Source organism: Primulina eburnea, chromosome 3 (assembly GCF_022965805.1).
Source record: "Primulina eburnea isolate SZY01 chromosome 3, ASM2296580v1, whole genome shotgun sequence".
Classification (NCBI taxonomy): domain Eukaryota; kingdom Viridiplantae; phylum Streptophyta; class Magnoliopsida; order Lamiales; family Gesneriaceae; genus Primulina; species Primulina eburnea.
In genome coordinates, this window is record NC_133103.1 from 547,250 (window position 1) to 560,631 (window position 13,382).

A 13,382-nucleotide genomic window follows, 5' to 3' on the forward strand; every position below is an offset into this window, starting at 1 on the left:
AATTAACAATATATTAACTGTATTTTAATAGTATTATTCGGCCATATTTAGCATCAGATTGACTTTTTTTGTTATAAAACTCTTGTGGATAGTCTAACAAATTAATTTTGTGAGACATATCTCTTACTTCGATCAATGAAAAATATTACTTAGGCTGGCCCAGCTTAAATGAGATATGATGGCCTCCATCATTGAGTTTGGAACCCTGAACAGACTGCCGGTGATAAGCCGGAGGAAGGTTTGAATTGGAAATATTTGAAATTTGATTTCTTTCTATCAAAGAATCCGATGGACAGTTGATTCCCGCGTAATACACTTTGAATCGAAAAAGTTTGACCAATTTCAACAAGTTTTGTTTTTACATATAAAAAATATTATTTTTCAATGTAAATATGGATCAAGTTGATCCGTCTTATATTATATAGAATCTTTGAGATTTCCTCTTTATTTGTTATTAAATTCTCCAAAACGTATCCAATTATGGTAAACACATTAATAAATAGAATTTAATAAATTTATCAATTCAACCACCGTTTTCCTAATGAACACGAGATCAGGGTTGAGGTTTATACATGGAACTTAATTAGCCTTCCATATATCAATCGAACTGAATTTTATATTTAAATCCACTAACTTTGAATTTTATATTTATGTCAAAGTTCTCGAATTTTGATATAGTATTCAAGTATTTATATTAAAACTCGTATTGCTTGGTACAAAAACAAACGTTTTTCCTATGGAATCTTGAATGCTTTTTAGGACATAAATGAATGAATGATTTCAAAAAACACGTATAAATTCCAAGTAGTACCTAATTTTGCAATTTAAAGTCTAATAATATATAGTATATTATCATTAAATTTTGAAATATGAAATAATAAAAAATATTTTGATTGGGGACTTATGTTATATTATCTTACAACAAAATTTTCAATTTGGTCATGAAATTTGACAACTAATTTTTTTTAGACATGTAAGTTATAAAAGTTCAGTATATATTAGGCATTATCCCAATAAATTGTTATCGGTTTTTGTTATTATCGAAAATGAAGATATAATTGATGTAAGACATTGATGATGTAAGACCGAAAATTGATAAAGTAACTTCGGTTATATGATATTCTTGTCCCACATCTTAAAAATTAAAGATTTAAAATGAGTTTATAATGGACTACAATTGACTTTTATAGCAACTTGGGTTAATCATTTTCGTAAAGCGATGACGAATACGAATTAATTGCTATAGGGGCTCATTGTGCAATCACGCGGGCCCGGGCTCGGGGCGTGACAGAATGGTATCAGAGCAGGTCACCGGCATGGAACACCGAGAAATAAGTGCTATGCGAGACAAAGTCCTACGTGCATGGGAGTCACCTCTTGAACCTGCAGGGCAAAGTGCTACATGACGTGAGCCACCTCTTGAACCTGTAGGAGCCGCATCTAGATTCTCGGTGCTGGTGGATCGAGTGGTCAGGCCGCGACGAGGACGTCGTGTTCTGAAGGGGGGTGATTGTGATACCCTTGTCTCACATCTTAAAAATTAAAGATTTAAAATGAGTTTATAATGGGCTACAATGGACTTCTATAGCAACTTGGGTTAATTATTTTCGTAAAGCGATGACGAATACAAATTAGTTGCTATAAGGGCCCATTGTGCAGTCACGCAGGCGCGAGCCCGGGCTCGAGGCGTGACAAGTTACATGGTAAAAAAAATTACTAAAAGTCAAAACAAAATGACTTATTGGATTACTACTGAACTTTGACGGTCGATGAGAGTAAAAACGAAAAATGATAAAATTACACGACAAAATAAGTAATTTTCATAATAATCAAATCAAAACGCTACAAAATTTTAAAGTGGTAGGAACTTATATTTTTCAAACAAACAAAATACACAAAGGTTGAAGTCTATTTTGCTGAAAATGAGTGTTGTATCTGATCAACTCTGATAGATATATATCAGATAAGGCATTTAACATTTATTTATTTTCAACACAAAATCATTATAATATTCCCCTATAGCATTTTATAATATTTATTTTTTAAAATTAACTACAAAAGTAATCTTTGTATTATTCTATGTGGCTACAGTTATATTCATGGAACAAAAGAGAAAACAACAAGAAACAATACTCCGATTCATTGCCAAAAATGAACAGTCGAATTATTTTAAAATATTGGAGAATCAAGCTTCATGGAGAAGCATATTTGGTAAGCTTCCAGGTTCCAATCATTTCCAAATCATTTTCAAATTTTGGCACGTCCCTATTTTTCGTTGGTCACAACTTAAATTAATTTATTACCAATATTTTAAATTTTCTAATAAAATCTTTAATAAAATACTAACTTTACTTTTTTCCTCGCAAAATATATAGTCAAGCACGGTAGCCGAATATTTGTGTTTAAATTAACCAGCTACCCACACAAGCACGATTTTTATTGTTAATACAATGAATAAGTTGTTTCCCTATTATCTAATTATTATTATTTTTTGGACTTTTCTTGAGATGCCATGTAAGTTAGAATTCAATAATTAAATTGTGGAGAAAGAACAAAATACATAAATAATTGCGATCGATTTGCTTTCTTATGATTAGTATGTATGAAATAAGTCCAAGACGGATCATTTTCAAAAGTTATATGTTGGGAAAAAGGTTGATTTTATTTCAAAAGATTTGGGTATTTAAAAAGGTCGGTGTTTTTCAAGATTTTGGTGTCTGATATGTGTTGGATTACATATACCATATATGTATGTACATTGAATATGACCATAAACCATAAAGTTCTTTCAATTTTTATCAAATAATTATTTGTGGGGTTGATTTTATTCATAAAAAGTTAAAATCTTGAAATTTGGTGACAAAAATAAAACCTACAAAAAGTTGTGGAGACGAAAATTCTCTAAAAAGCAAATGTGTTTGTACAAACCATAGTACAAATTTATATTTTAAGTTTGTCTCTCTTTTTTTTTTTTTTCCAAGATAATATATACTCTTAACGTCTTTTTCTTTTGTTTTTTTTTTCCTATTTTAAATTTTTTCATATAATTCTTTTAAAAATTAAGTCAAACACTAGATTGTGATCGTATTAGCAAGTATTTATAAAGTTTTTGAACTTAATAACACACACTCACACTGTTATAAGTGAAGAAATGAGAGACGAACAAGTTCTGTTCTTCTCGAGCTGAATTAGTATTATTTCTTAAGTACAGAAAAATACATGCCTAGATACTTCTTATTCTAAACAACCGTAAGAGTGCTACTCTAACATAAGGGAAAGCGTACTAATTTTGAACACGTTTCTTTAGACAATATTATAACCAACACACACATAATTGAGCTACTTAATTATTTCATTCGTACTAATATAGATCGAATAAAAAAATCTATATGTAAATTAATAAAAACTTTTAAATAATTCATGTCATCGTTGATATATTCTTTTACTTCTTCCACACTGTAGGGTGATAATGATTTTAATATGAAGGATGAAGAGTTTAAAACAATCCAAAATTTCAGTATATATGATTGTAAAGACGTACTGTGGTATTTTACATAATTTTTTTATAATCCTATTAATAAAAATAAAGGACAGATATTACTTTTAATTTTATCAAATTTTGAGATCGATGGTGATAAAAAAGATTTGACCAAACAAACATCTAAAAGCCTTAATAACGTAATTTAATTAGTACAAGACAAATATTCACATTTACACACTTTTTATAAAATTGAATAATTAATGTAATTCAAATTATTTTAATTTTTTTTATTATATGTTTTAGTGAAAATAATTTTTTGAAAAATACTATTGGCAGTATTTTATCCATGTCTTTGAATTAAATGATCATTTTAAGAAAAAAATTGTTTCATATAAATTTTATTTAAAAGAGATTAAACAGAATAGATAGGTATATAATATTAAATTTTGAAAACAATTAATTATTCCCTTAAAATAATTAAATAGCAAGTCATAATAAAGAGAAAAAAATGTATATTATTGAGAGTGTGTTTTTTCTATGAATTGACTTAATTTTTTCACTTTTATATTTAATAAATGGTCAAATTATATTTTTGGTACTAATACACCAAACATTGATGTATTGAAAATATTGTTGAATATTATGTTACACGAATAATTGTCTACGCTGAGTATCAATTGAAACATGTCTCTTGAATCGTACGATTTAAAATATTCAATTAATTTGCACCATTATGATCATTGGTTATAACTTTTAATAAAAAACGAGTATATATATATATATATATATATATATAATGTACTGTGCATCGATATACTGAAAATATTGTTGAATATTGATTATATATATCGTATCTAGTCACAAGAAAGAGGATTTCTAATCGACAAATTAAATTTGATTTACATTTTGGATAATAGCTTTAATTACCAGCATTGTATTATTGTGACCACAACTTAAATTATTTATAATATAGTCCCTACTCCTTACTATTTCAAGCCGAAACATTAAACATATATATCTATGTATGTATATTTCAAGATTATATTACAGAATTTTCGAAGATATTAAGTGATATTTAAAACCATGACTGTGACAACCAATCACATGTGTACGCATTATATTTGTGCAAAAAAAGTTTTTTTATTAATCGACAAATTAAATGTTGAAGATTTCAAAATACCAAGTCATCAGTTAATACCTTTAAAATTCATATTTTTCATTTGAATAAATAGTTGAAAATATTTAAAAATACTAATATAGTTACTGTAACTATGTTAAGCATATACATTCATCATCGATACACAATATAAACACATAATAAAACAAAAATAATGTACTTTTCAAACCCATAATTTAATTTTATCAACACTAATAATTTTGATATCATTATAATTAAATTCGGTAAATAATGGTGGAAAAGGATAATGATACTTAAGGGAAAGCTAGCTTGTCATTTTCATTGATTTCAAGTATCAACCCCACCTCCCTCCAGTTCCCCTACCATTCAACTCAACAAAACACACAGAAAAACTCTAGTTCGGCATCAGAATTTCAGGCCAAAACTTCCATTATTTCAAAACCCATTTTCATGAAAAATACTTACACCAGAATATATCAGACTTGCAATGTTTGAATAGTGATCGAATAATTATTATTCGATCGAATATTGAAATTTGTATAGGAACAAAAATATTAAGCGTTGTATTTAAAATTTAAAGAAGTGGTAGAGATCCATGAGTCATGAGAGGGCTATTACCGCTTTAATCTGTTGAGAGAGATTTATATTATTGTTTCACTAGGGTTGACGGCTGTCAACGGAGCCACCCCTGGCTGGTGTGGGTTCCAGTTCTGCTTATGTTTTAAATTTTTTTTTTTTCAGTCTAATGCTAAAAAATTAAAAATAAAACAACCCCTACAAATTAGACTTAATTCATGTTTATTCGTTGGTATATTTGCATAGGTTCTAAAATCGACTTTGAGGTAAAATTGACAATTTTAAACTTATGTCGAATATCTAGTTATAATTTGAGTTGTGATAATAATGATTTATGAGTAATGATGTATATGAATTTTCGAGTGTGAATTTATACTCTAAAAAGCTATTGTTGCGAATTTTTGGAAAAATAATCGATCCATGGAAATATTTGAGAATTATTAATGTTGTAATTATTATTAGGCTTGTATTACGATTTTTCTAGTTAGAATAACTGAAATTTGAAAAAAAAATTGTCGTAATTTTTTGGGATGATTGGATTTTTCTACTTAGATAACTCTGATAAAGAAGAAAAGGAGCATATATCGGCAAGTAAAAGGCAAACATTAATTCACCAAGGGATGAACTAATTACAGATTTCAACCAAAATAATCATCGAACTGAAATAATTTGAAAATTGGCTTAGTCTATTACTCTATTTGGAAGTTTGATTTTAGTTTTTTAAAATATCGGTCAGTTTCAGTTAACCAAACATAAACAAACAGAAGTTTCATAAAAAAAATAATATTATTAAATTTTCTAATAAAGTTTATTAGGATATAAATATGATAAATTTTTAATAAAACTTTATAGGACAATAGAACTAGACTTAAATATATATATATATAAATATATATATATATATATATATATATAAATATATATATATATATATATATATATATATATATATAAATATATATATATATATATATATAAATTAATAAATATAAATTAAATTTTTTGAATCAAATTTTACGTTACATTGTTTAAATTAAAAATGTTTTTTTTTAAAAAAAAGTACGAAAAATTCGGATAATTCTATTATGGACCTAAAGAACATATTTTTCGTTTTGTTTTGTTTTATTTTAGCAGTAAAATTTGGTCGGGTCGATTTATCGAACAAAATTCAGTTGATTCGATTTTATGAAAATTTTAACCGAATACTCAACCCTACTACTGTGGAGCCAACCTCGTATACTTTTGAATCCAGACTTCGCCCATACTTCTATGTTATAATAAAATTTTGGTTCGAGTTTAGTAACATGTTGCACTTTTTCTGTCTGGGAGAACACAAATTGTGAAATCTCTGCTCCAAATTGCTGTTTCTTAAAAATATTGAAAAAACAGTAGGTTATTTAAATGAAATGATATATACATATGTTGAACCCGGAAGAACATTTATGAGCCTAACACTGTACAGTTTGAAGAGGGTTTTAACAGACAATGATACAGTTGAAGAAGAATGAAATTGAAATTTCTTTAGCCCTTTTACTGAAAAATGAAAGGACTGATGCCTAAGATCCTAATCAAACCACACAATTTCACAAAAAAGATTAAACACATAATATAAAAAAAAGAAAAAGAAAAAAGAAAGCACACAACATCAATAATTCCACAACAAAGATTCAAAACAGCTCGGAATCTGACCATCAGCATCGACCTCACCATCAACGCCGCCGACCCAAGGCGGAGGAGGGTCCAACCACTCCTCCATCGCCATGTTGTCGACGTACACAAAGTCACCCCTCAGGCCCAGGTTGTCGAAACACGACCCCAAACTCGGCAACTCAACAATCTCGCTCAGTTCTTCCGATGTTGCCGAAAGATCGATTGCAGAAACAAGAGATGAAAGAGAAGAAGAAGATGATGAAGTTGGGCACGCGGGGGAAGAAGTGCTCGAAGGAGACAAGAGGACATCGAATTTGTCCATGGCAGCGGCCTTCGCCGCGGCGGCCTGCACGTCACGTGGGCTGAGGGAGACCGGACGCGGCAGAGCAGCTGCCAGCTCCGGGAAATTGAGAATGGCCGAGGCCCCTTTGATGCTCGACGCGGCCACGTCATGCGCACGCGCCGCCATCTCAGGAGTCGCGAAAGTACCCAACCATATGCGTGATTTCTTCCGTGGCTCCCGGATTTCGGACACCCATTTCCCCCAGTTCCGCATCCGAACTCCCCGGTAAACCGGGTGCTTGCTGCTGGGAGTACTGTTGCAGTCGCGGATTCTCTTAACTTTCTTAGCGGTTTCCGGAGACTGATCCGCCTTGGCGGCGGAGTTATCTGACAAAGAAGCTGCGGAGAATGAGAACAAAGAGGTGTTTTGATAATCAGTAGTACCACAGAAGATTCTTGAAACCGAATCCATTTTCAAGGCGAAATCTTGATTAATGTATATACATAAATCTTCACAGCAGAATCAGTACTGCATGAAACCAGTTACATTTCTGTTGTTGGAAATGTACATCAGGAGAAAGGGTTGTTAGCGAGGAAGGAAAATGTTGAGCATCGAAACGCAAAAAGGTGCATATATATATATATATATACACACACACACACAGACACAGTCTACAGTGATATGCAAAGTCGTGATAATTAAATAAAATAGCAATTTGGTGAATAAATTAAAGAATAAGAAATTCTGTACCATTTCTTCATGACTGGTACATCACTTAAAACAAGAGAGGAGTAGACCCCATTGTTGTGGTAAATCAGGTCCCTTTCGAAAATCCAATTTGGATATACCATACGCAACCCCCCTCATTAATTTCAAACCCTTCGATATATATATAGACACACACTTCTTCTTTCACCTTCGTAAATCTTTACTGCTCATTTATCCTGTACTGCTCTCTGCAAGGCTGTGTATTATCACATAAAAGGTCAGAGCATGAAATGTGTCAAATCGCTTATATAAATTGAGTTGGATTGGATACTACTTGTGCCTACATGTTGGAGGAGTATTTACAATTGTTCAAAAAACTAATATCAATTTTTGAATTTTTTTTAATAAAAAAACAGTTTTTCTATGTTTAAAATTATTCAGATTCTCTGTTATATTTTAGTCGATTAAATTGAAATCTATAAACGGATGGTGTGATGATTTTATGGCAAAAACTTGTGTGAGACGGTCTCACGGGTCGTATTTGTGAGACGGATCTTTTATTTGGGTCACCCATGAAAAAGTATTACTTTTTATGCAAAGAGTATTACTTTTTATTGTGAATATGGGTAGGGTTGACCCGTCTCACGGATTATGACCCGTGAGACGGTCTCACATGAGACTCACTCTGATTTTAATTCTAGAAAAGTGATTGTGATAAACAGTTATTATTAGAATCACTTATTATCAAACATTATTCGCTTTATATTTTCAAATTTTTATTTTTATTTTCAAACACTACATATTTTTAATTTTCTAATTACCTTTTTAATGATCTAAAAATTTAAATTAAATCTTTAAACGCTGAATTTTTTAAGATCAACTTGAAACTAAAAAAATTATTTTATTTTAGACTAGAATAATTTGTATTTGAATCAAGGATTCATTAATTTGTTTGATTCAAACATAATCATATAAACTAAGTAAAATGCCATTCGAAATATATATGTTTTTAAGTTTGTATTCGCGATAAATCATCTCGAAATATGTTTAAAGAACAAAAAGATAAGCAACGACTGGATTCACAATACAATTTCATGTAAATTTCTTTAGATTTCTTTGAATTATGTTGGGATTAATTTGTAATATTGATGTATTTGAAAAACAATTCCATTTGGTTTGCTCAGATGATTTGATTGTAGGAAATTTTAAAGTTACCAATTTACGGTTTAAATTCTTCTATAAATAATTGAAATCGGTTTCAAATACATCCTCACCAGGGCCGATTCTAACAAAAAGTTTATGAATCATAACGTGCATTTATATTCTTTTACACTCACAACAATTTTTGAATTAAATCACGAAAATAAAGACAATATAAAAACTAATTGATGAGCAATAGTCCAAATATATATTATAATTAAGTAATAAGATCAAATATGCACAAAATAACTTTTAGTAAATTCGTTTCACACTTACTACTGTACCAGAAGACCAAAAATAACCAACAAGAACGTATGAGTAATGTGAGCAGTTAAGTCAATTTATAGTACTGTATAATAAGTTTTTTTTAAAAAAAATTATGGCCCTCGAAAAAAATCCCGAGTCGAACGATTCTTTTGACTCCAAATTAAAATGACCCTCATCCTTATTAGCATTTTGTAAAATCTAAACATGAAGTTATTACCCCAAACAAAATTGTGTCATCCACCCAAATCAAATCTACACATGTATTATAACCTTAGACCCGATATAATGATCTTTCAAAAAAAAATTATTCAAGTAAGTTTACTAAATACTTTAATGTCAAAAGTGGTGCATTTATTCCTTAACGTTAATTGTTAAAATTATCTTTGGGTTTTGATGTGATTAGAGTCTTTCAACATAGATCCATTGAACCGTAATCATTTCAACTGAGACATTATATTCTTTTTTCTAAAAAAAAAAATTAAACTGTATCATTAGATAAAAGTTAATATCATTTTTGGTAAGTTTTAAGTTTTAAACATCACTTCTGAGTTGAACATATAAAATTTCTAACATGCATGAGAAACGACTAACTAGCTCTCTGGGTAGGATTAACAAGTTGTTAGTCTAATGGGGCCTCATTTTAACCAAATGTCGACGCTCAATAAAGAAAAATAATAAATAAATAAATGATTTGTCTAATAATATATAGCAAAAATGTCATTTCATTTGTTTGTTTGTTTGTGTAGGGGTTGAGAAATATTTTGTCCATCGGGGTTGATTCATATCTTTATGAAAGAAATTTGAAGATTTCCTCTAGTTTTATTGGTAGGTTACATTATATTAGGACGTTCAAATATAGATTATATCACCGATTTCTTTAAATAAAAAATTTAATTATTTTATACGCAGATTGATTGCGATAACTGTTTACGATAGGTAGAACTATCGAAAGCGTCGATTGAGTGGTTTACGATTTAAAAGATTCGAGTTATACCATTACCATCAACAATAGTTTTTTGGTAAGCACGCATCAACCATTCGATCTTACAAATCTTTTTTTTGGGAACACATAAAAAATTTCTCTACTATTTAATTGATATTAATTAAGTTTCCCCCACACAATCAAATTTCTTGATGAATTCTTATTACATTCGTAATATATTAAGGGGTAGCTACAGTATAAATGTAAAATTATCAAGCCACAGATCAAGGTAATCCAAATAATTCATTTATTAATTGTTTTAATATTTTAAAATGTATTTGGAGACAAATGTAGTCTTGAAAATGAAATTGCCCGGGCCTTTAATTTACGAGGTGAAAGTGTTTGATTTGTGGCTTGTGGATTATGTTGGAGTTGGCCCCAAGAAGGCAGAACGCAGAACCGAAAGATTTCATCAAAGGGTCCGATAATAAATCTCCACATAAATTAATTAAATATCTGGGTCCGCCTAGAGAATTTAATTTCAACATCCACTTGTATTAAACATCGATCGAGTACTGTAATTGAATAACAAATTAAATATTATGTAAATCATACTAAAATTAAATAGCTTTGAATTTAAATATTTATCTATGTTCTCTTCAATAGTAAAACTGTAATTTCTCAATTTATTTTTTCAAATTTCTACAGTTTGTAATTTTTTTTAAAAAATGGAATTTATTTGTTCTCTAGCTATATTATATAACAAGAACCTGGCTACTTTTTTTAAAAAAGATCATAAAATTGATAATTTATACTGTCATATATGTACCTAATAAATTTTACACTTTTAGGCAAAACTCAATATCAATAAAAAGTACATATAAAATTAAACTCTTTTTGGTCAGACAAAATGCTGTGTTTGCCTCAATTTCACGTTTGGAATTCCAATATATTTTTGACATCTGCATGGACAAAAAAACATATCTCACTATGCAGAGCACAGAACATAAGATTCCTTACATTTTTTTGGGGGAAATATTAATAATTTTGTAGTTGGAGATGCATGACATCGAAACACAACAATTTGCCATATCGATTGGCCAATAATTAATAACATTTGTACGTTTTCATCATTGATAGATTATATATATGGCCTTGGGTTGGTAATTGTAGCATTAATAGCCAACTTTTAGCCACCTATCACAAAAGTCACATCCTCTCTAATTCTAATTAATTACATTCACCGTCGACCCAACACTTGTTCATGGACCTAAAACACACGTTGCCCCTCGAGCTTCAATAATAATAATAATAATAATAATAATTTTATACAACTTTTTTAGTAAATTAACAATAAATCCCCACACCATGTTATATTTGTGTTCACTTTCTGTGGGATCAAAAAGTTTTATACAGTTTTTGTATCACACAAAAAATGTGTATGTATTCTTTGTACTCTAAATTGTTTTTCAGATGAAATTCAATATAAATATGAAAATTTTGATATTAATATATAATATTTAACTATAAAATATTTCAGATATGTCATTGATATATAGTTTTTGAGTACTTAACTTGTATAACACATATTGAGATTAATGACAAATCTTTTGTCAAATGAAAATAGATACAAAAAATTGTAGATGTGATACTAATATATGATGTTCGATTACAAAATATTTCAGATGTGATACTAAGTTATGATTTTTTAGTACTCTAAGATATATAATAAATATTGATATTAATTAAAAATATGATACTAATATACAACAATTCAGTATTAATTCTTTCAGATCTAATAATAATATATGATATTCGAGCACACAAATAAATGAAGCAAGCATTGATATGATATTGTTGTTCAAATTTTATACTTAAATTTTATCTTTTGTACCAAATCTAAAATAATTAATATTCAAATATCATATATTAGTTCCAAATTTTCAATGTTTTTTTTTATCGAATTTCATATAAAAAACACATGTGAGTCTAGGGAATACAGAAATATTTTATTTTGCGTGAATCAAAAGGCGCAATTTTTTTTTTATTTTTTTATATATATATATATAATAGAGATTGAATACGAGTACACCTATGTTGATGGGGTTTTGAAGCTAGTCTTTTTTTAAAAAAACATAATATACATCAAATTATTGTGACAAAATATTTGTTTTTATTCATCAAAGTAATTGAGACAGTTCGCAATATACATACATATATGTACATTGTTGTCTTATTTTTTGTTTTTTGTGGAAATATCACGTCTACTATTTTGATGGACTAATTTATGAAACACATATAATATTTGAATCAATATTTTTTTGAAAAATAATCAATAGGAGATGAAGAATCCAATACATTTAGATTTTAATCGAAATAAAAGTAGTATGATAGAATGCTAACATTAGGTATTATCTCAAGCTTGCATTCAATCATATATAAATTCATCGACTCCACGTAACACATGTTGGAAATAGATTTTGTAATACTCTTATACGACATTGATTGAAAATGAAAGTTTAAAAATAATTTATAAGGGCTTACAATATAACCCTATAATAAATTGAGTGAACCATTTTCGTAAGATAAGGTCGGATACAAAGTAGTTGTTATAAAGACCCATTATGCAGTCGCACAGGTGCAGCCTTCCTCAGGGCACGACAGTATGGTATTGTAGATGGTCACGGTAAGAACACTAAGAAATAAGTGTTATGAGGACAATGTGCTACGTTGATGGAAGACACTTTTTGAACTTGTGGGGGCAAAGTGATACATCACGAGAGTCAACTCTTGAACCTATACGAGTCATATCTAGATTTCCAATGCTAGCAGATTTAGTGGCAGATTGCGATGAGGACGTCGCGTTTTGAATGAGAGGTGATTGTGATGCCTTTGTCCTACATTGCTTGAAAATGAAAATTCAAAATGTTTCACAAGGACTTACAAAAGACTCATATATCAACTTTAGTTAACAATTTTCGTAAAACGATGACGGATATGAACTAGTTACCATTAGGGTCTATTGTGCAGTTATGTCAGTAAAGCAATGACAGATATAATGTAGTTGTTATAAGAGCATATTGTGCAGTAGCACAGACACGAGCTGAATATGACAACCTTGAGATATTATTAGGGCATATTGAACTTAACCAAATGT

At 29.4% G+C, this 13,382-nt stretch overlaps 1 protein-coding gene across 1 annotated transcript; it reads right to left on the reverse strand.

The window, feature by feature from the left end:
• Positions 1–6,689: 6,689 nt before the first annotated feature.
• LOC140827953 (dehydration-responsive element-binding protein 3-like) lies at positions 6,690–7,790 on the reverse strand. The gene has a single exon (XM_073190917.1). The coding sequence runs from the start codon at positions 7,597–7,599 to the stop codon at positions 6,841–6,843; it is 759 nt and encodes a 252-aa protein (XP_073047018.1). The 5' UTR covers positions 7,600–7,790; the 3' UTR covers positions 6,690–6,840.
• Between the last annotated feature and the right edge of the window lie 5,592 nt (positions 7,791–13,382).

What these genes read in the sequence shown, in the direction of transcription:
- LOC140827953 (XM_073190917.1), bottom strand. Translation starts at nt 7,599, where the DNA reads ATGGATTCGGTTTCAAGAATCTTCTGTGGTACTACTGATTATCAAAAC.